The sequence below is a fragment of the Eublepharis macularius genome, chromosome 10 (assembly GCF_028583425.1).
Source record: "Eublepharis macularius isolate TG4126 chromosome 10, MPM_Emac_v1.0, whole genome shotgun sequence".
In the NCBI taxonomy this organism is placed as follows: domain Eukaryota; kingdom Metazoa; phylum Chordata; class Lepidosauria; order Squamata; family Eublepharidae; genus Eublepharis; species Eublepharis macularius.
In genome coordinates, this window is record NC_072799.1 from 52,556,841 (window position 1) to 52,578,823 (window position 21,983).

The 21,983-nt window shown below is 39.5% G+C and overlaps 1 protein-coding gene across 1 annotated transcript; it reads left to right on the plus strand.

Annotated features, from left to right (window-relative positions):
* Positions 1–1,005: 1,005 nt before the first annotated feature.
* Positions 1,006–21,520, plus strand: USP38 (ubiquitin specific peptidase 38). The gene is made up of 10 exons (XM_054990324.1): positions 1,006–1,922; positions 3,463–3,598; positions 10,043–10,172; positions 10,375–10,476; positions 12,220–12,378; positions 13,370–13,563; positions 14,180–14,273; positions 14,989–15,095; positions 15,841–17,176; positions 20,566–21,520. The coding sequence occupies exons 1-10, from the start codon at positions 1,199–1,201 to the stop codon at positions 20,725–20,727; spliced, it is 3,144 nt and encodes a 1,047-aa protein (XP_054846299.1). The 5' UTR covers positions 1,006–1,198; the 3' UTR covers positions 20,728–21,520.
* The last annotated feature ends 463 nt before the right edge of the window (positions 21,521–21,983 follow it).

Below are 21,983 nucleotides of genomic sequence, written 5' to 3' on the forward strand. Positions count from 1 at the left end.
CCACTTTGTTCACAAAACACACCGCCATCTACTGTCTTACTCAATGGTACCAGTCTTATAACAACCTGGATGAAAACCTAAAAATGTGGTATGTGAGCAAGCTCATCGGACATTCACAAACAGCTAGATTTACTGGTTGTCACAACTGATAAATATGGATCCAACTAGTGTGGAAAACAGGAAGGTTCCTTTGCCAGCCTTGTGGGTAAAAGTTTGGACTCTAGCTCAGATCGATGAAGGAAACATGCAAACGTGTCGCCTTGTGTAAATACAATGTAACTTTTCGCACTGCGTTAAGGTACTAAAAAGTGTCCATTTCAATTCAATACTGGCAGCCAGTCTCTTAGGGTTGCTGGATGAAAACTTGAGTAAAGAGAAGCCGGAGTTTTTGGTTCTCCACAATGGCTTGTGACTGTGCTGTACATGAACGTCTGGTATGTTTGATTTTAACTTCAATCACCATGGGTGGTGAAGTGCTCAATAGGAAAGAGCCATCTCCAGGTCGAGAAATTCCCGGATATTTTGGGAGTGGAACCAGAAGAGGGTTTGGAGAGGCACCTCTGTGGGGCGCAATACCATGGAGTCCACACTCTGAGCAGCTTTTTCTTCCTGCGGGCTGATCGCTGTGACCCGAAGATCAGTACTAATTCCGGGAGAACTCCAGCCACCACCTGGAGATTGGCAACGAAGGACGACGACACCCACACCTCTAAGTACTCCGCTCTGCGCGCTCATTTTTACGCCGCCCGGCACACACCACTTGCCTACACCGTTCTCGCCTCGCCGCCTTTTATCGCCTCGCCCCCCGCCTCGACGCGGCCTGTGACTGAACACTACACAAGGGCCGAAGCACCCCTTTGCGGCGAGAATGGCGCATGCGCGTTGTTAGGGAGGCCCAGCCGGCGAGTTGCCTCAGTAGTCGGTGACGCGCGGTCAGGAATCCTGTTCCTTTTTTTTAATTTCCTGTCTGGCGTGATTACGTCGCGTCGTCGCTTCCGGGTCAGATGTTGCCCGGCGCTTCGGAGCGGCCGGTGTCGAGAAGCCTCTCCTGTCTTCCGAGAGAGGCCGGCTCGGGCCCATGCTGAGGCGCCGCCGCCGGGCCTGGAGTCCAGGGGCGGCCAGAGGAAGAGGCGGCCGCCGCGGAGAGGCGAGAAGGGCCTGAAGGGAGCCGGGCGGCCCATGCGGGGCAGCGGTCGCCATGGACAAGATCCTGGAGGGGCTGGTGAGCTCGTCGCACCCGCTGCCGGTGAAGCGTGGGATCGTGAGGCGCGTGGTGGAGTCGGCCGAGGCGCCGCTGAGCGGGGCGCAGTGCCGGGCCATGTTCGCACTCAGCACCCGCCTCATCCTGCAGGGGCCCGACCCCTTCCAGCGCCAGGTTGGGCGGCAGGTGCTCGAGGCCTACGCCCGCCACCACCGCGACGACTTCGAGGCCTTCTTCACCCGCGGCCTAGTGCTGGCCCTTCTCCAAGGAGGGGCCCCGGCGTCTCCGTCGCTGACGCCGACGCCTCTGGCCCCTAGCCTGGGGCCTGCCCTCGACCCGGCCGTGCTGGACTACATCCAGACTGGCTTGCGCCTGCTCATTAGCTGCCCGGCTGTGCTGGAGCTCTTCGTGTTGCTGCAGGGGGAAGCGTTGCGGCTCGTGGGCGAGAGGCCGCCCGCCCCGCTCTGCGCCCGCCTTTGCCAGCTGCTGGGCGATTTCCCCCAGTGCCTGCCCCGCGGCAGGAAGCCTGCCCTCGCCTTCTGCCAGCAGCTGGTCCGCAGTATCGCCCACTTCCAGACTCAAGGCACCCGCGAGGCCGAGCTGCGCCTCTACGTCTCCCAAGTCACCCAGGTCAGCAGCCTTCTGCGCAGCATCTGGAAAGCAGAGCCGGACACCCTGCTCCCCTCCTTGCAGGAACTCTTCGCTATCATCTCCTCTACCGGTGAGTTACCCTCTTCCCACGGGTCCCTGTGTGCTTGCTGGTCTCTCTGAGGCTAGGCTGTTTAATGTAGTTACGCTGTGTTCTCCTTTAAAAAAGAGGGGGAAGGCTAGCATATTCCTCTTCAAGAGCCTTTTCAAACGGTACCCTTGTTATCTGGGAGTTGCTTCTCTGTGATCCCTACCTATGTTAATCAGGTAACAATACAATCAAGAATCATGTAGCTGAACAGGTTATCTCCTGTGGTAGTGCTGCCACACAAGAGGTGACCCAAACTTGATAAGTATTGACCATATGTGCAGTACCCTTTTGGTTCTCGTTTGAAGTGATATTATTAGGACCAATAACTCCCATGCAGCAGAAACAACATTTTAATTTATTTTATTAATTTGTTTCATTTATATTCTGCTTTTTTCCCCAGTGGGAACCCTAAGCAGCATACATCATTCTTCTCCATTTTATTCTCATAAAAACCCTGTACGGTAGGTTACGCTGAGAGAGTGACTTGCCCAAGGTCAACCAGCAAGCTTTTATGGGAATGGGGGACAGGGGTTGAACCTGGGTCTCCAAATCCCAGTCTGGCACCCTAATCACTACATCACACAGGCTCCATATGTAAAACTAGCCAGTTAGAGTCTCTAATAATTCTTAACACTTATAAAACATCTTAGAATGTTGAAAGGAGAGTTTGGACAGGATTGAGAGTTGGACCAGAGATACCTGAGTTTCCAGTTTGGTAAAATCAACAGGCTAGATTGATTCCTCCTTGTCAATGTGACAGTTCCAAGGTCAATTTTGGTACATTTTAGAATGTGTCAGGGAGCAGTTTGACTCTCTTGACATTCTCTATTTCTTATGAGACCCACCTTACATTCTACTTTTAGGTAGTTGTTCTTGGGTATTAGGTTGACATCTTTGTACTGAAACCTGTTGTAGTAAACTTGAAACCATGAAGATGGACTGAAGTTTTTATTAAGTATATGAAATAGTTGTAATGCTGGATATTGAATGGTCTTTGTTGAGCTAAGGATAGAATTGGTTGTAATATTACTGAAGTGTAATCAAAAAGCTATTTGTTTAGATAACTCCCCCAATAATCTGCAGAAGTCAATTAAGGGCATCTACTGGTGATGTAGTGTATGACAGAGCTAATTGGGTCTGACTTTGAAGGGTTCTGCTAGAAGAATACAGTGCATGCATTTGTTATGAAGGAACAAAGAAGTTGTGTGATCTTTGTACTTGCTCTGTCTTCATGTTTTTTAAAAGTTCAAATCTTATTTAAAAAAAGAAGAAGCAAAACATGGCTGTTTGTCCACCTTTTTAAATTTAAAGTTCTCAGAGTGGCTTACAGCATTTTAATGAATATAGTTTTAACTAGTTCTTCCTCCTCACTCCTATTCTCAGTATATTAGTCCACATTTCTAAGTGAATACTTTAAACTCATTTCTCCCAGGATGAGAATTCTCTGATATCCTGAGAGCTAAGCAGAGAGGAAACAGGTGCTACCCTGGTTCTGATTTTTAATTTGATGTTACCATTATAGATACTTCATTTGAACCCTCGGTTACCCTTGCAAGTCTTGTGCAGCATATCCCATTACAGATGATAACAGTACTCATTGGGAGCCTTACGACAGACCCGAATGTAAAAGATGCAAGTATGACACAAGCTTTGTGCAGGTATGGTCTTTGTAGTGGAGAAGGGCCTGAAAAATGCAGTTGTTGTCCAGTTAAAGAACTCTCAATCAATTCATCATACGGCTTTTTGTTTATTAAATATGCATAACTATACACATGAACAAAATAGTTATTCTTATTACCAGCTTTTTGCTTTTAGATTATGTTTATACTAGTTACAACAGGCATATCTTTAAAGAGGCATTCTTTCCTGTGTAAGTGAAGGGAAGAATGCCTCTTCTGAGCTGCTACTTGTTTATCCATATACTAAAAAGAATTTACTATTAAAATTTGCTGCCTAATTAACCAAGGGCACCTTTAAAATTGATCATATATAGATTGGCTGAACATTGGAACACAATAGTAATGAGAACAGTCTGGCTGCTAAACTCTATGAAAATCCTTTTTATCATCTTGGAAGTTGCTACATAGAAAAGAATGTATGTAATTTTAATGATACAAAGAGAGGGTATTATGTTCTTTATATCATAAAATCCTATCATAAAATCTAATATACAGATACATAGATCTGATGACAGATCTGTTTTGAGCAGTTTGTGTGTCTGAATGCTGTGCTAAGTAATTCTGAATGTACATATTTTGTGTTGGGGGGGCAATTGTATAGTGTTTGGGTCTGGGAACTTGAGGTTGGATCCAGACTTTGTAGTAATGGAGTGGATTTCTACCAAGTCCTTTTGGCCCACAGAAGTTGGGAAACATATGTTTCTTATATGAGAAGTGCTGTTTCTCATAAGAAGCCCTTGGGATCCAGTTCTGGTAGACTGTAATATTTTTGTCATCCAAAGTTAGGCAGTACTTCTTTCAGCAGCACATTTTTTTTGTCCCCCTCCCCCAATACTACTGCATTATTTGTAGAGAAATTATATTTTTATCATTAGTCTACCTTTCTCACTAAGAGCCAAGATGGATTACACATTGCCAGTGAAAATATTGAGGGGGAATTCTTATAAAATGATGCACTGGTTTCCTAAATCTAAGGATCCAAAAATAGTGATGATAAATGTTAGAAATGTTGATAGAACATTAACATTCACTGTTAATGGGCAAGTAAAAACAGTAAGAAGTTTCTTGTAACAAATACAATTCATGACTGTGATTAAATTGATTCTTGATTCTACAGTTTATCTATTCTGTCACATTTAAAAAGATGTGATTTCAAAGGATAAACACTCCTTTTATTTTACAAGGTACAGCAACAGATTTCTGAAGCCATTAATTTCCAACAATCCATGATCAGAAAAGGAGAAGGCTATATTTGTGCCCATGACAAACCTCTGTTGTGATACCTGAATGCAGGGTGGATTTGATTTAAATCAAACTGATTTAAATCACGATTTAAATCACTAGTCATTAAGGCTTGATTTAAATCATAGTTTTCTACATAAAGACTAATTCTTGCTGGTATAACTTTAATATGCAAGTAGATGCCTGCCTTACCGATAGGTAAAGGAACTTCATTAAAGTATTCCCAAACTGGGTCTCTTTTACGGCCTGCTGCCATTATAGGTTTTTTCCTCCAAGGAAAGAATGTGATAAACCTCAGGTCATACACACAAAAGATCCAAAGACTTGTGCAGTATTGTGCTCAAAAAGTTTCACTTTCATTTTGTACTGCTTGCCCCTCCCTCCTCACACTTAGTTTCTTCTTGTGCAGATCTATTCCACTCCAAACAATCAGAAAAATATTTTCTATTCACTGAACTTCTTGAAACTTAGCACTGGAGGGGTTGATTCTGTCTTCATAGGTTTGTAGAACAATAGGTTTAAGGTCTTTTTCTCAACTCTGTTCATGTTATAACATTTTTGCTGTGAAGAAGAGGCATGTGATCTCTGCTGAGCTGACACAAATTCAGTTTTGAGAACTGCAAAACCAAGCATCTATGATAATATCTTGTAGGCAGAGAAACTGCCCAATAATCTTACAAAAACCTCTGGAAGAGCATGACATTGTGAATGGATTAATGGAATTTATTTACCAAAAAAATTAAACATATACAGCCTTATTCTACATAATTAAAAACTAATCTTTATTTCATGATGGAATAACCTTTGGATGGTAATATATTTTCCTCAAAAAGCATTTTATTTTAAAAAATCCGATTTAAATCAAAAAAATCCAATTTAAATCAAAAAATTGATTTTTTTTTATTTATTTTTTTAAAAATCATTGATTTTTATCCACCCTGCCTGAATGCCACCTTAGAGAAAGATACACAAGGTTAAGGGTTTGGTTGTAGTCATGGACAGAAAAACAGTTCAATTCAACAAGGTTTATTTCCTAAAAATGTTGAGATTGTAGCCAACTTTACTACATGGTTACACTTTCCTGTCACATTTTAAGGCTCAGGAAAGATGTAGGCTGCTTGTTTATGTGCTCCATATCACCAGCTGCATGTCTCAACAATTTACAGAATTGATCATAATATAATGATACTGAGTACAGTCCAGCAGAAGTTACTTATGATCAGCCTTCATTAAAATGACTAGGACAAGTTAACTTCGAGTAACAGTCATACATGCTCATTTGGAACTCAACGTGCTCCCAAGTAGACGGATGTAGGACTGCAGCCTTCATCTCACTCCACAGCACAGGGTCTGCTTAGGAACAACTTTTGCTGGGTTGTGCTCACCACAGTCTAGACAGGAACTTTCCACAGTAAAGTTGTTTATTCAAGACCATTTTGACCCAAGGTTGATGAATATGTTTTGTTTCAGAATCATTTCATCTCTGTGCTCTGCTTTGTGATTGTTTTTCAAATTTTCTGCTACCATACCCTATTACATCTCTTTCATTGAATGTCTTAACTGTGGTTAATGATCGTACTTTGCTCAGTGAATGTCCTAGCTGTTGATTATATTGTATTGTGCAAAATATACGTTTATTTGTTTTCTTTCACATACAGTTCCAAATATCTGTGGAAAACATTGCCTTTAGACTTTTCCCCACATGAGCATGAAAACTTCTTCCTTTGTTTTGTACAATTGTAATAAAATCTGATGTAACTGTGCAAGTAAGTGGTCTGGTTTTTTAAACGTAGGAGCCAAAACACACGTTAAGAAATACCTAGGTTCAGCACGTGTTCTCTTACCTCAAGGTTTGCCGGGATCTGTAGGAGTCCTGGAAGCTTAAAGTTTAGCATTTACAGAGCAGCAAAAAGGGGAAGGGAAATACAGGCGCCTGTATTTTAAGCTTTAAGCTTCCAGGACGCCTTTAAGCTTCCAGGACGCTTACAGATCCTTTAAGCTTCCAGGACTTTAAGCTTCCAGGACCCCTACAGATCTTTAAGCTTCCAGGACGCCTACTTTAAGCTTCCAGGACGCCTACAGATCCCGGCAAACCTTGAGGTAAGAGAACACGTGCTGAACCTAGGTATTTCTTAACGTGTGTTTTTGCTCTTAGTTTCTTGAACCAACCATGTTTCAAAATGTTAATTTCTCTTGTTGAAAGTCTCTAATTTGGAAATATCCAGATAATGCCTATCATTTCTCCTGTTATTGCTAAGCATTAATCTTAAAATTCTATGTCTGCCCCTTATGCTCTAATCTGTATATTATCACCTAGAAGCTTTTCATAGTTAGAAATCCAATGTACCTTTTTTGGAACCATAGAGAACTTACTGGACAGCTTGTGCTTAAATATGCCCCAAGTCTACAAGACTGCCTAGAGCAGTATGTTCCATTTCATCGTTAGCCTTTCTCCTTGATGATATACACAGTAACGTATACAATGGAATCTTACAGAAAGCTTGCACAAGTCTATCTATAGATATTTTATCACATCATTCTATTAAGCAATATACAATTTGCTGGTATTTATCTATGCTAAAATACTCCTAACATTTCCTCCAAGTATAGCTTGGTCACCACTCAGTCACAGGCTTTTTCACTAGAGGTCTCACTCCACATTTGTAGGCCTCTTTGGTGACCTCTGGCTTGTTTTCAAAGTCACTACAAAGCAGTGTTGTTTAAGAGGGTCTTTGCTGGAAATTGATACTTGCTGAATGATCGTTTTTGGGTAAGGGACTGAATTCTTTGGGCTATTTTGTATGTTGTTTTAATTGTTTATGCTGTCCTTATTTTCTGGCACATGCTTTTTAAAAGCCTATTTGAATATATCTGATTAGAGGGGAAGACAGGATGAAAATAAGTAATATGTATACCTAACAGGAGTTGTCATCTCCCTCCCTGCTATTATGGATACATTTCTAGGCTACTTTTTCCCCATTGGCAAAAAATCAGTGCGGCAGTGGCTGAGAGTCTTTTAAATAATTTCTCCTGAAATAGCTATTGATACATTTAGCAAGAGAAATTTTATTTGGGGTGAAGCTTTTCCAGAAAAGCTTTAAGAAAAGGCCCATTATCAAGATGAGTCTCTTTCACTAATTTCTCATCATTTCTCAGTCTCAATAGTTTCTCTGTAATTCAATTCTCTGAAATTTCAGTAGTTTCTGTTTATTCCTGGTTAAAAAAAGAGTACCAAAATATTAAATCTTAATTTGAAACATTTAATTCATTCAATCTTGTTTAGTTTTTCTTCTGTGAAAAAAGTAGCATTTTTCTGGTTTGGTGTTATTAGTCTTATACTACCGAATTATTATGTATGAGCTATAACAGCAATGTAATCTAGAATTTAAGTGAATAACAATGGCTAGTTGCAGATGGAAGTAAAGCAACTGCCAGTCTTCCCGCTATTGAGTAGATGTTATCTAGCGATTCATCTGTTTTCCTTTATAGCTGAGGACTAGAGAGCCCATTTGATGTCTTTTAATGATTTTATTTGTGTTTGCCTCATCCTAGAAGCTCAAAACAGGTACTACATATATTTATCACCCTTCAGCACAGCCTTATAAGCAACATCTCCAGCTAGTCCACAAAACCATTTACTAAGCCACCTATCCACACAAATCCCAGCTCTCTGCCCAGTTAAATTTCATTGCTGATGTAGCGCCTGATCTCGTCAGGAATTAATGGATTTGCTACCACTTCTGGAACAGCTGTTGTGTCCCCTGAATCAGCTAGTGGTAACTCTGCAATGAATGCAGCTCCCACATCTACCATGAACTTGCCTGTGATTCTGGAGATAAGCAAGGCAGTCTTTGAGTGTCTACTCCAGAGAAGCAACGGGGCACTTATTGCAGTGAATGTAGCCTTTTGATAAAACTCACTGTTCAGTGCAAGTAGGAGAGGGTAAAGAACTCATTTGACAGGGTTTTTGTTGTAACTGCTGTGTGTCAAGCTTCACATTGAAAGGACTGCTCATCTAGTCTTCCGAAGACACGGCAAGCTGGTGAACAATTGCAGTGATTTGTTAGCTTTTTCAGTCACTGAAAAGAAATAAGAATGGCTGCTCATGTCCCTTACCTGGTTCAGGTTAACTAATGGAAAGGAATGGAAGTGATGGGAGAACCATGAGCTTGGGTGCCATGAAAGGATTGTTTGTATTCATTTCTGTGTCTAAAACAGTACAAAGAGCCCATCTGTTGCCTGTCCTTCCTTTTGCAGTGTTATTCCAAGCTTCCCATAGGCAAATGAGGGCCTAAAAGCTGGCAGGAATGCTGGGGCACTTTTTCTTGATTGATTATTGCTGTTAATGGTGAGCAGATCATATTGTTGCTGCACAAGCACAAGTTTGTTTTCCCCCTTCTAAAAACCAAGGAAATGTTGTGGAATATGTCAAAAATGTTAAATGATGACATTTACTGGCAAAACTTAACATGGAATAAGGAAGACCCAGTATGAAATGACACATTTGTATGTCAAGAGCCTCCTCCTTGTCATTTACCCTCATGGCACAGTATAATGTCTTTTTTGAAAAGGAGAGATACAAGGAAGACCCTTAATGAAGGCAATCTGTTAATATTGACTTTTCCAGTAAATATTTACAAAATGACAAGAGGAGGGAAAGGGAGAAATGCATTGCTTGTTCTCTGTGCCCTTGGCACTTGTGCAGCTACGTTTGGTGTTTGCTGTCCTGTTTATAATGACTTAAGAACTGACAATTTACTTTTAGGAAAGAATTGTACAACAATGATCCAATTTCAGTCTGCTAATAGAAATGTGGATATTGTATAGAAAGTTGCCACCAAACCGCATGAGCAACTTGAAGAATATTTAATTGGTTTTTAATGATGTATGACTTCATTGGCCTGTAAATTGTATTACGTTTATGCTTTTACAGTTAAGATTTACTTACCATTGCAGTTGCACAGAGTTAAAAATGGAAAAAATTATGGAGACAAATGTGACTTCTCTGTAATAAAGGACCTTCTTTAGGGGGGTGCTATGCAGTTGAGTTTGCTGTCAGTGTGACTTAAGGTGATTTCCCTGTAGGGCTCCTGTTGTCCAAACTAAGGTTTGACTGAAGCTATTTAGTCGAACACACATGTTTTGTAATTGAGACATCACATGTATCTTATCTCTTTGCAGAATGATCGACTGGCTTTCTTGGCCATTAGCTCAGCATGTAGAAACCTGGGTGATCGCACTGTTAAAAGGGCTGGCTGCAGTGCAGAAGTTTACTATCCTTATTGATGTTACTCTACTGAAAATTGAATTGGTAAGTATGATAGCTTAATGGTGGGCTTGTTATAAATGTACTGCAGCTACCAGGCATTTTGGGGGGGGGGGGTAGAGTAGCTGATGTTTTGCCTTTTCTGCTCTCTCAAGATTCAAGTAGTCAATAAAACATAACTAATCTACAAGACTTCACTACTGAATATCTGAATTCCATTGGTCATTGTGTTTTTGTATTTTCTTAGGTTTTTAATCGACTGTGGTTTCCCCTTGTGAGACCTGGTGCTTTAGCTGTCCTTTCTCACATGTTGCTTAGTTTTCAGCATTCTCCAGAGGCTTTTCACTTGGTAAGCTATTGTTTGAGCCTTAAAGTATCCCCTTACAAATAGCAGAAACATGTTTTTATGATGGCAGACTTGTATAATTGGTGGGTCACTTCATTGTTTTTCTCATTAAAATCTAGATTGCAGCCTTGAGCATACTTGGAAAAGAACTTTGCAAGCATTCAGGAATTGCAACAAGCTGTAATTAAACAGGAATCAGGCACAAAAATAGCTTATTGTTGTATTTGCGCCCTCTTCTTTCTCTCCCTTTCCACATGTGGCTCTTGGTTGAAAACATTCTGGTTTAATCAACCTCCAACTTGCCAAGATGTCTGAATGCAGATGCTTCGGCAAATTGGGGGAACATGGCAGCAAGCTGTCTTCATACATGGTGAAAGTGTAATTGTAGAAGTAATTATTAGTATTGTTATCATCATCAGTAATAATTACAAAATCTTATATTGCCTGCCTTTCTCACTGAGACTTGAGGTGGATTATAAAATACAAAAATCAGTGCAAGGGCCTCCATTGAACAGTGCAGTAGGACTAGGATTACAGAACTGGAAAACAATGTAAAAATAACTGATTCATGTTTGTTGTGTTGTCTAAATGTAGCCAATAGCCTTTGAGAGAGAATATAAACAAAATATGCTCAGGATTGAGGTGCTTGTATGGTTAGATGTGAAAAGGGGAGGATGTTATTGAGTTGGTTTTAAATTACCAATAATGGGGCCAAGTTTCACATCTGTATGCTGATCTTCAGGAGCAAGAAAGAGCCAAAAAGGTAACCTGTATGGCTAAACAAATGCTGCTGCTATTAACAGGAAAAACTGACTAAAACATCCGAGTATAATATGACATCTCATTGATAGCTCTTTGGTTTGTGTCCTGCTCTACCTGTTATGAGAAACAAGTTCCCATAGCACTTATGACTACCTTGGGGCTAGCTAAGTGGGAGCCTGCTTATGTTATTGCCTTGCAAATAGAAACAGGCTCATCACTGTTGAAAATAAGAATAATGAGTAGTTCTTATGTGTGTTACCTTGAGAATCAAATACATGAACAAGGAAGGAAATTGAATAATGAGGTACAGTTCAGTCAGGTTTTGTTAATTAACAAAATGAGGGTTACCAAGGCAGGCTTGTGTAATGTGTTCCATCTTTGGTTTCCAGCTAAAGTCGGTCTATAATGTTGACTGTTAGAGGTCTGATATGAAGATAAGTGAAGGTTAAAATATAAGGATAGTAGATGCATAGTGAAAAGAAAGACTATATAGTTTGCTATTCTTGAAGTTACTGGATTAATTGGCCTCATTAGAACTCCCCTTCTCCCCAGTATCATTTTGAGCAAAATACTTTAGCTGAGTGGGGTGGAGGTAGGACTTATAGGTAAAGTGGAGATTAGTCACACTAAATAGAACTGTGAATGAATCCATATTTTAATGACTTCATTTTGGAGAAGCTCATATTGTACTGCAGTAGCAATCAAAGTTTCAGGCACAGTACTTATCTAACAGGTTTGTGTTTGGTTAATAAGATTCTTGTAATCAGTTTGCTGGTTTTCTTTTCTATTACAGTGTTTCATCATAAATAAGAACAGATCATTGTGTTCAAATAGTTAAGAACAAGACTTTTTTAAAAGATGTTACTGCCTGACTAAATACTTCTGATTGAGGACACCCAAATATGGCTTGGCTTTCAGAATGTATTGCTTGGTAATGTCTGTGTTGAATCTTAGGTGTTTTTTTACTTTTTATCTTAACATTAGATTGTTCCACATGTAGTCAAGCTTGTAAAATCGTTTAAAAGCAATGGTCTGCCTTCTGGTGCAACTTTCGTGGAACAGCTGAGTGAGTTAATACACTGTATGATGTATCACTACTCTGGATTCCCGGAACTCTATGAACCTATTTTAGAAGCTGTCAAGGTATGCTAATGCAAATATTTAGGTATTTTATTTGTAGAATGCATACTTGAGGTTCAGAATGGTTCAGAAGTTAGCTTTTTGCATTATTTTGAATCATCTTTGTGAGTCATGTTGTGACTTAAGTAAAACTGCTTGTGATTGTAAAACTAGGAACATCACCTGTTAGTGAAAGATAGGAAGTAACAATGTGAAGAATAATTCTCAGTGAGTATATACTTTTAAAAATTACCTTCTATATAAACTGTGGGTATGTTTAATTTGTATGTATCCTGTGAAAGAAACAGCCTTGAAATACAGGTTCAGTTCATGCCGTCACCTTGGGATTTTGAAGCACTGCAAGGTGACTCTTCCACTCAGTGTTGTTAAATAAGGTCTTAAACTCTTATGGAACCACGCTACTTAAGTGCGGAGTGTATTCTCTGACGAAGAGAGCTGTGGTTCTCAAAAGCTTATGCCTCAATAAAGTTGGTTAGTCTTAAAGGTGCTACTGGACTTTTTACTGTTTTCCATTAGAAGTGAGACACTTAGTTCCTGGAATAAAAATATCACTGCTCATATTGTTAGAATTTAATATAGAATCTTTTGATAGCAACATCATTACAAGCAGAATATCTCAAACAGTGAACAGAAGCTGTTCTGTTCTGCCACTACAATTTAAAACTCGGGGTGGTTTTCTCAGCCAACTAGTAACAGGAACACAAATCAAAAAGTGACCTACAGGTCTTGCACTGTCTTTTGAGTTGATAAAGTAGGAGTGTGTTTTGGCCATGCCACGCACAGTGAATCTTTGATGACTGGCCAAACAATTGTAATATCAGTACTTTCAAAGTCACCATGGTTCCTTTACATCAGCTACCAAGAGCCTGTGGACAGGGGAGGGGGTGGATTCCACACTGTGAGATTGCTGCTTGGGGGAAACCAGTGTTATGAAAATAAGTGCAGAGGGATGTTGCCGCTCAGTGTTCAGCTCTCCCTTTCTCCCCTTCTGCAGGATCTTCCCAAACCCAGTGAAGAGAAAATTAAGATGATACTGAATCAGAGTGCTTGGACGTCTCAGTCCAATTCCTTGCAATCTTGTTTGTCTAGATTTTCTGGAAAATCTGAAACTGGAAAGACTGGTCTGGTTAACTTAGGAAATACCTGTTACATGAATAGTGTGATTCAAGCATTATTCATGGCTACAGAGTAAGTTGGAACTTCCCCTTGTAAAGTAAAGAAGTATTCATATGTCTTCACGTGCCGCTAATATTAGTGTCACTAATATTAATATTACATTTACACAAAAAGGTACACTTTTGAGAGTCAGAGCTTCTTTCATCAGCTACACTGTCTGCCAAAGGGAGCTTTGACTCCCAAAAGTTTATACCTGGTATTTAAGGAGCCACTCAACTCTCATCCTGCTCTTCTACTGCAGACCACCACAGGCAGCTCCCCACCTGAAAGTATTTAGATGGAGACTTCCTGTTCTGCACTTCTTAACATTTCTTGATGTTCTGTTTCTTTTTTACTACAGAGTTTCATAAACTTAAGTTAAGAAGGATTTCTGTGTCTTACAATGTGCATGAATTCAGCTGTGGTTTTAAAAATGTACTTGGCTTTTTAATAGAGGATGTTAAGCAGTCTTTCTTCAGTTGCATGTTTGGGGCAATTAAATTTTAAGCTGCAGTATTAAAGCAGACGCTGGCCGAAGCCATTGCTATCGGATACATTTGACCTATGACCTAAGAACATTTTGTATGTATGTAACATGTTTGTATGTCCATAGAAATGTCATCTATCTCCCCCTCCCCTTCTTTTTTAGTTTCAGGAGACACGTGTTATCTTTAAACCTAAATGGCTGCAATTCACTAATGAGAAAGTTGCAACATCTTTTTGCATTTCTGGCTCATACTCAGGTATGTATGACTTTTTAAATGTTCTTATTTCAATAATATCCAGAGTTTGGCATATATAACATTTTTGGAATTAACTGAATTTGTGTGAAGTACAAAGATACTTTTATCTTTTCTTGAGTTCCAAATCATATATTTTTGTAGTAAAGCTGCATTGATGAGAGGAAGGAAGGGAGGAAGGACATATTTTCTGCTTTTATAAGAGAAGAGAATGTTTTGGTAAAGATTTTATTAAGTTGTGCAACTAGGAATTGGCATATGTACTTCTGAAAGGAAATGCAGAATAGTTAAGATGGGGTTATATAGAGAAAAATACATTTGTGGGCTTTGAAGTATATAAGGAGCTGAAATTATTTCCAAAGTTTTCAGATATGCGTACTGTTCTGTTTAAAATATGCTTGCTACATTTAATCGCATGTGTGGTGTGTAGCTATGCCTTGTTAATTTTCCTGTGTATTTTAAATAAAGTTGCTTTTCAGACTCTAGGTTAATATTTTGTATTAACTGATCAATTGAAGATGGAATTGCTGGTAAAATACAGTTTGTGTGTGTTTTTATTCTGTAATCAGTACAACTCATAGCTAATCCTTGAATGTTTTGCTGCTATGTAGCAAGACTTTAACATACTATTCACTTGACTATCTCTCCAGAAATGCTTCTTAGAGTAGCCTTCATAATACTTATGTTCCCTTTGCTTTATTTTGTTTCCTGCATGTAGAGGGAAGCATATGCTCCTCGGATTTTCTTCGATGCTTCAAGGCCACCATGGTTCACTCCTAGATCCCAGCAGGATTGTTCTGAATATCTCAGGTTCCTGCTAGACAGGTACGGCATTTTAGAGTTTATCAGTGGTGATCCTTTGGGTTTTGTTCAATATCTTGTGGGAACTATTTTTCTTGTTAACATGGTTGACTAAAAAGTGCTTTTCACATGAAAGAAAAATGCATGTTCATACAAAGGTGACTATTAAGTTCTCTTCATTTGTTTTATATAAAGTTGCAAGCTTAGAGTTCCATCCAGACTTCAAAGATTGAAAGCTGGATTTTTAGTAAAGAACTGATTTGGTTTCTTAATTACTTCAGATTTCATTTGGACTTTGAATTCATGTCCATGTTCAGAAGCTGAAGTGATAAAGCTTTCTTTCCTCAAACATGCTGGCCAGCTCTTAATGGTAACACCTAGGGTCCAGCCCATACTGTTTTCAAGAAATTTCTTAGTCCTTCCTATAGACCACTTATATCTTTACAAGGGATTGTCTGTAGTGAAACATCCTTGGTAGTGAGTCACTTGTTATATGGATTGGTCTTCCCATATTTATAACTTACTGAAAGTAGATCACTGATGCTGGCATCTGCAGAGTCACAATATATAGAAGCGCCTTAGAGGTGCTACTGGAGTCTTTTCGATTTTGCTACTACAGACTAACATGGCTAACTCCTCTGAATCTTTGACAGTATATAGAGGTTCCCATGACAGCCTTTTGTTCTACTTTAGTCCTGTTCAGGTTTACTGATACATAAACAGAATGATAAATGAAATAAATCATCTGGTTAAATTTACCCCTTCTTAGGCTTCATGAAGAAGAGAGGACCTTGAAAGCTCTGTCTTCATCAAATCTTCAAGATGACATGACTGAAGAGTCACTGGTACAAGAGGTGTCCAGTAAGACACAGATGCTGACCAAACCATCTTGCACAGGAAGAGAAGAGAGAACCTTAATAGAAAAAATGTTTCGAGGGAAACTGCTAACAAGTATATGCTGCTTAAATTGCAAAAGTACTTCTTGCAAAGAAGAAGCCTTCACAGATCTTTCGCTTGCTTTTTGTCCTCCCATATTTTTAGAAAATGCTGACCCACAAAGTACAGAAAATTTGTCTGAAGGAAAAGATGACAGTATGGAACAAGTCAGTACTAGGGTATTTAGTCCTGTCATGGAAACAGTTGGGGACTGCTGTGAAATGATTACAAATGATGGGCTGTTGAAAGATGTTTCCATTCGCTCAAACTGTGAAAATGCTACAGATCCTTTTGTGTGTAAGGCTGAAGACAAGGACAGTTTGCGGAAATATGTTAGTGAAGCTACTCCATCTGTTACTGACTTGTTGAATTATTTTCTGGCACCTGAAGTCCTTAAAGGGGACAACAAATACTATTGTGAAAAATGTGCCTCTCTACAGAATGCAGAAAAAACTATGCAAATTGTGGAGGAGCCAGAATACCTCATTCTCACTCTGTTGAGATTCTCATATGATCCCAAGTGTCACATCAGGCGCAAAATCTTAGACAATGTGTCTTTACCACTTATTCTGGAGTTGCCTGTCAAAAGAACTGTGCCATCCCTGGGACAAGTATCAGGCATGTGGTCTGTGGGACTTGAGTTTACTGGCACTGGTGAGAATCTTGCAAAAAAACTCAAACCATCTGGTGCTGAAGAAGTGTGTTGTCCTCAACTAATTCCCTATGTATTAAGTTCTGTAGTTGTGCACTCTGGCATATCTTCTGAAAGTGGACATTATTATTCTTATGCCCGAAATGTTGCTAATTCAGGACCCTCGTTAGGACCTTGTGATCAAGCTAAAGGTCTGGCTTTGGCTTATCCACAAAGTAGTTTAATGGCTGGAGGAGCTCCAGTGGCAGCTGTTGAACAGGACCTTGATGAAAACGAGGTGTCAAAGGAGTGGTTTTTATTTAATGACAGTAGAGTGACATTTACCTCATTTCAATCAGTCCAGAAAATTACAAGCCGATTCCCCAAGGACACTGCTTACGTGTTGTTTTACAAAAAACAGAACAGTACAAGTGTTCTTGGCACTAAATCACCCAGTGGGCTCTGGGTTAATGGAGATCCTCCACTGCAGAAAGATCTTATGGATGCTATTACAAAAGACAATAAGCTATATTTACAGGTAAGAAGCAGACTGTACATGAATACTGGGAAAAGTTGCTTGACTGGCTCTGTATGTTGACACTTTTAAAAAGTAACCTTTGGCTCGGTTCTGGACTGCTGCTCGGTTCTGGTCATGGTTTCAGTATCCAAACAAATAAGCAAAATATAATTTGCAACTGTTTTGTCTTACCTGTCTTCAGTGCATTTAAACTTGCTTCCACTTGTGCTGTCAGGGATTCTCTGTTCTGGAGCATGCAACTTCTGTGCTAAGAGCTTCTACACATGCAGAACGAACAGCTTTCCATTTCCTTTAAAGCCCTTAACACCAGAGAAAAGCAATGCATGATAGAGAATGCCCCCTCTGCAAAGGACAGAGAAGGGCTCAAACGGAAACAAGGCCTTGAATTCAGAAACATCATTCCCATCTCAGTGGAGCAGCAGCAGGTGGTAACTGATTTGCAGAATGACAAATCAGTCATTCTGGATATGGTGCTGAGCCATGGTTTCTGGCTTTGGCTTGCTGACTGTTGTCAATTCAAACATCGTGCCAAATCAAAGCTACTATAATTGTATTTTTGCATGCTGTCTGAATTAACCTTGTAAATATTGGTAAACTGAATTTTCTACAAGTATGTTATGCATTAGTCACATGGGGTGATAATTCTTAATACTAATACTGCGAAGAATGTGAAAAGATGGATATCTTTCACTGTCAATTTTTGCCAGTTGAAAATTTAAGTCCACAATATTTGGTTCTCTCAAGCAAGTTACTGTTGAACAGTTTCCAACCCATCCACCTTATGCAATGCAGAGCTGATTGTTTATCTGTTTGAACTTCCATTGTATATTGAATGTCACAGTACAAATTCACAGCTGCAATTCAGAGATTAATCTTGTTAACTTTTTCTAATACTGGATTTGAATGGAGCATAATTTAGAATATAAATGTTTTTTAAATAAATAGGATGATGGAAGAGTTAACTGAGAATAAAGTTTCCAAATAAATAAATACAAACATTCAGGAATGTGATTAGTCACAGTCTTTGAGTAGGAATGTACAAACACCCTCCAGTTCAGCTCAAATCCTGCTCCCCTGCCACCAGCAGGAAACTTATTTTTCAGTTACCAGTTTGGCTGTTCATTGACCTAATCATGTCTGTTGGGCAGATTGCTTCCCTGTGTTTCTTCTTAACTATTCATCAGCATAGTGGGCTTTTTGCACATGTGCATTCTCACAGAGCCTGATTGATATCTTCCACTACTTGTCCTTGCTGCATAACTTCTCCGCTTGGCAGGCAGTTCTTTAAGTAGTCAGTTAAATCAGTCAAATAAGTGTGTTAATAAAAATTCTACCCTTTGGTGTTCATTTAAAGAGTCCTTAGTGAAGCTAATAGTGGCTGATCAGTTTGAATTGGCAGCATCTTTGTGCATGCTTAGATGTGCAAAACCTCAGTGCAAACCTATTCATCAGACATTCATGAACAGAACAGGCTTGGTGATTAGCTCACATCTGATCAATACTTTTGAACATTGTAATTCAGCTGTTGAACACATTTGTGGTGGAATTAGCAGCATGGCTAATCTTGAGTAAAGCTTCATGAAGTGTGCATTAGCTTCAAATACATGTTTTAAAAATTACGGTCTGCAAAGCCCTTCTTTGGAAGAAGGCTCTGCATTTAGCTGAGCAGAGTGATAGGATGAAACCCAATGCTCTGTTTCTGAACAAAGCATTGACTGTTTTAATAGAGAGCCCATATTGTGTAGGCAACATTTGCACGTTTGATTTTGTTTAAAGTGGATCTTTTTACCTTAAAGAATCCCAACTTAATTCTCCATTCAGTGGCCTGGCGAAGACTACTGTGCTCTGTTCAAGCAGAGCAAACTCCATGCATAAGTGTTTCATCACGGTGCAATTCCAGTAGAATCTCTCTTCTTGCTGCATTATCACATGGCATGTTGTTTGGAAGGACAGTGAGACATCAGTTAAGTTGCTGGGGGTGGAATGAAAGGCACTAAAAATTGCCTGTGTGAACTAGGAATGCTCGAACTCCTACTGGTTTGGCTCCGTTCACTTTTGCCAGTGGCAATCAGTCAGCCAATTAATTGGGCTGTTTGCAATCTATTTGTATTTGCAGGAACAGGCTCCTTGTAACCATCAGAAGCTGCCAGCTCATGAGAGATCACCTGGAATTTGGGTTCTTCTTATCTACCATCTTGGAAACTTTGCTGCCTCCCAGACTTGTTGTGATGCAGCAATTCAGGGGCAGGGGGAGTGATAAGGATCCTAGTTGATTGCCTTTCTCCACTCCTGGAGCTGTGGGCTTGGGTTGCACAGAAAGTGAAAGATCAGCTCTTCTTCCTTTCCCTTTTGCAACTTTATTGTGTATCTATTTTGCAGAAGGGGCAGGTACAGATCCTAATTCCCAGCTGATCTGATCAGCTGCAAGTCTGTTACTTACCAACAGGCAGTTGTCTTGTTGCAATCTAAACATATCTCTGATTGGCTTTGGTGGTGAGTGTCAAACAAGGTACATTTGAGTACCGAGCAGGTTTGGTGAGAAATTCATGGCATCCCTAGTGTGAACTTGCTTCATCGGAAAAAACTACATCTAACCTATTGTTAAAAGGGAAGAAAATTGAGGCAAAATCATTTTTGATACGAATCTTCATGAGGTTTGTATTATTTCTGTAACAATTTTTTTCTAAATCTGAGAGCATGCTCAAGTTTGATTGCAAAAGAACTAGACTGGAGTCCTTCAATTCTAGCAATATGCTCATAATAATCCCTAGTATCTTAATAAATGTTAAGCATTTGCCTATAACCTGAAACGACACCCCGGAACAGATATTGCAAAATATGTCTTAGCATGGGGCTTGTGAATATAGTGTGTTGACTTGAAATGAAGGTGACCTTGAATGTAAGACGGCCTCTCTAAAAAAGTTAACACAAATTTTTTTACTAGACATAACTAACTTTTATGCAAATATAAGACAGGCTGCTGGCAAAGCTGAGAAAAAAAGTTTTTTATTGGAGTAAATGCTGTATTGTGGTTTTTAATAGTAGGCTGGCCAATCTGTAAAATAATCCATCTGGACAATTGACAGTCCATTTGGTTGCTGGTTGACATTCTCAGACCCCTAGCTCTTGTCTGCAAGAAAGTTTGAAGTATGAGATTGAAATAACTTCTGATTGTACTAAACAAGCTGCTCATCTCTTTTGTATAACGTCAGTGAACAATTCAGTACAGTTCGGGGTTTTTTTGATGTTGATCATTCTGTGGTAGTGATTGACCAGAATGGGTATAGCTGGGTCAAATGTTAAATTCCCTCCCAACCTAATATTTTTGAACTAGCTTAAATGTTCATAACTTGATTTGACCAAGTATTATTTGAATTTTCTTCTTTCAGGAGCAAGAGCTTAGCGCTCGAACACAAGCCCTACAAGCCGCTGCAGCTTCATGCTCATTTCGACCGAATGGATTTGATGACAATGACCCCCCAGGAAGCTGTGGGCCGACTGGTGGAGGAGGCGGGGGAGGATTTAGCACTATTGGCCGATTAGTGTTCTGAGGAAGAGTGTATCAAATGCACTGGTTCCTAAACAGCTCCCACTACTGCTTAGGACTGTTAAAACATTGAACTGTATTAAATAATGTACTAAGCTTTTTCAAGATGTGATCTTTGTTCTAAAGAGAGCCTTGTTTTTTATTTGAAATAAATAAGTGCATCATGGAGAAATCTACCTCTTAAATTCACTTGTTTTTATGGAAGGCCTTTCCTGGCCCAAAGAACAGTCGGAAGACTTTTATGACACTAGATTAACTAGTAAAAGCACTTACAACATGTAATTGTGAACTTCATGGTGAAAGTATGCTACTTTGAAAAAGACGATTACTCAACCCCAGTGCTGTTTGGGTTGGGCTTAATTTTTCTTCATAAATTTGTAAATCTTTAAAGGCACTAGAGATGGTTTAACCTTTAAAATAAATGAAAGCCCAAAACATTAACTTTGTAATCCGAAGTAAGAAATTCAACATATTTGCATTGCAGATACATATGTAAAGAAGGCACTTTAATATGCCTGGTAAATCACTTTTCTAAATGTGCATAGTCTTGTAGGAAGCAAGTTTTTAAGGGAAAAAATGCAACATTTGGTATTTCTAATTGCTTTGAGGATTTTCAAATTATTTCAGGGAATATCTCTGCTGTGTTTTGAAGGAAGAGAATTTGTATGTGCCTTGCTGTACTGTAACTTAAAGTACAAACCTTTTTGAGGCTGCAGAAAAGTGTAGAACATGAGATGTTGATTTTTCTGTTTAATATTAATGAATTTTTGGGAAAGTGTTAGATTTTCCAGAAGTAAAGTCTGGTTGTTCTAAAAATCTATTCGTTGTTCCTAATTCTCACTTCTAAAATGCATTTGAATTTTTATTTAATAGACTTGGTTATCAGTATTTTTGTGTAAAACCAAACAACACTGGCAGGAATTTTATTCCCACGAATGAGAGGAAACCTCTGGAAAGATTAGTTCTATAGGGTTTTCTAAATATTTGTCTTAAATTTCTCTTGCTGGCATTTTTACTACTTTTCCTTCTCCCCCCCCCCCCCCCGTTTTAATCTAAAACACAGCATAAGAGTCAGGAAATTAATGGCTAGCTTTAAGGTACAGTTAGATGAGATGTGAAACCTCTCCTATCGCATCTCTCTTATTTTTAAAAGCACTGTGGCAAAAGGGGATGCTAGTGTGTTTCCTGTGTTCTGCATAAAAAGCCGTAGGTGTTCTGCCTTGCCACTGTAGGGCTGATAACAATGGGGAGGAGTTTTCA

What these genes read in the sequence shown, in the direction of transcription:
- USP38 (XM_054990324.1), top strand. Translation starts at nt 1,199, where the DNA reads ATGGACAAGATCCTGGAGGGGCTGGTGAGCTCGTCGCACCCGCTGCCG. An exon ending in GCATTATTCATGGCTACAGA is followed by an intron (nt 13,564 to 14,179) that starts GTAAGTTGGAAC and finishes CTTCTTTTTTAG; the next exon opens with TTTCAGGAGACACGTGTTAT. An exon ending in ACAATAAGCTATATTTACAG is followed by an intron (nt 17,177 to 20,565) that starts GTAAGAAGCAGA and finishes TTCTTCTTTCAG; the next exon opens with GAGCAAGAGCTTAGCGCTCG.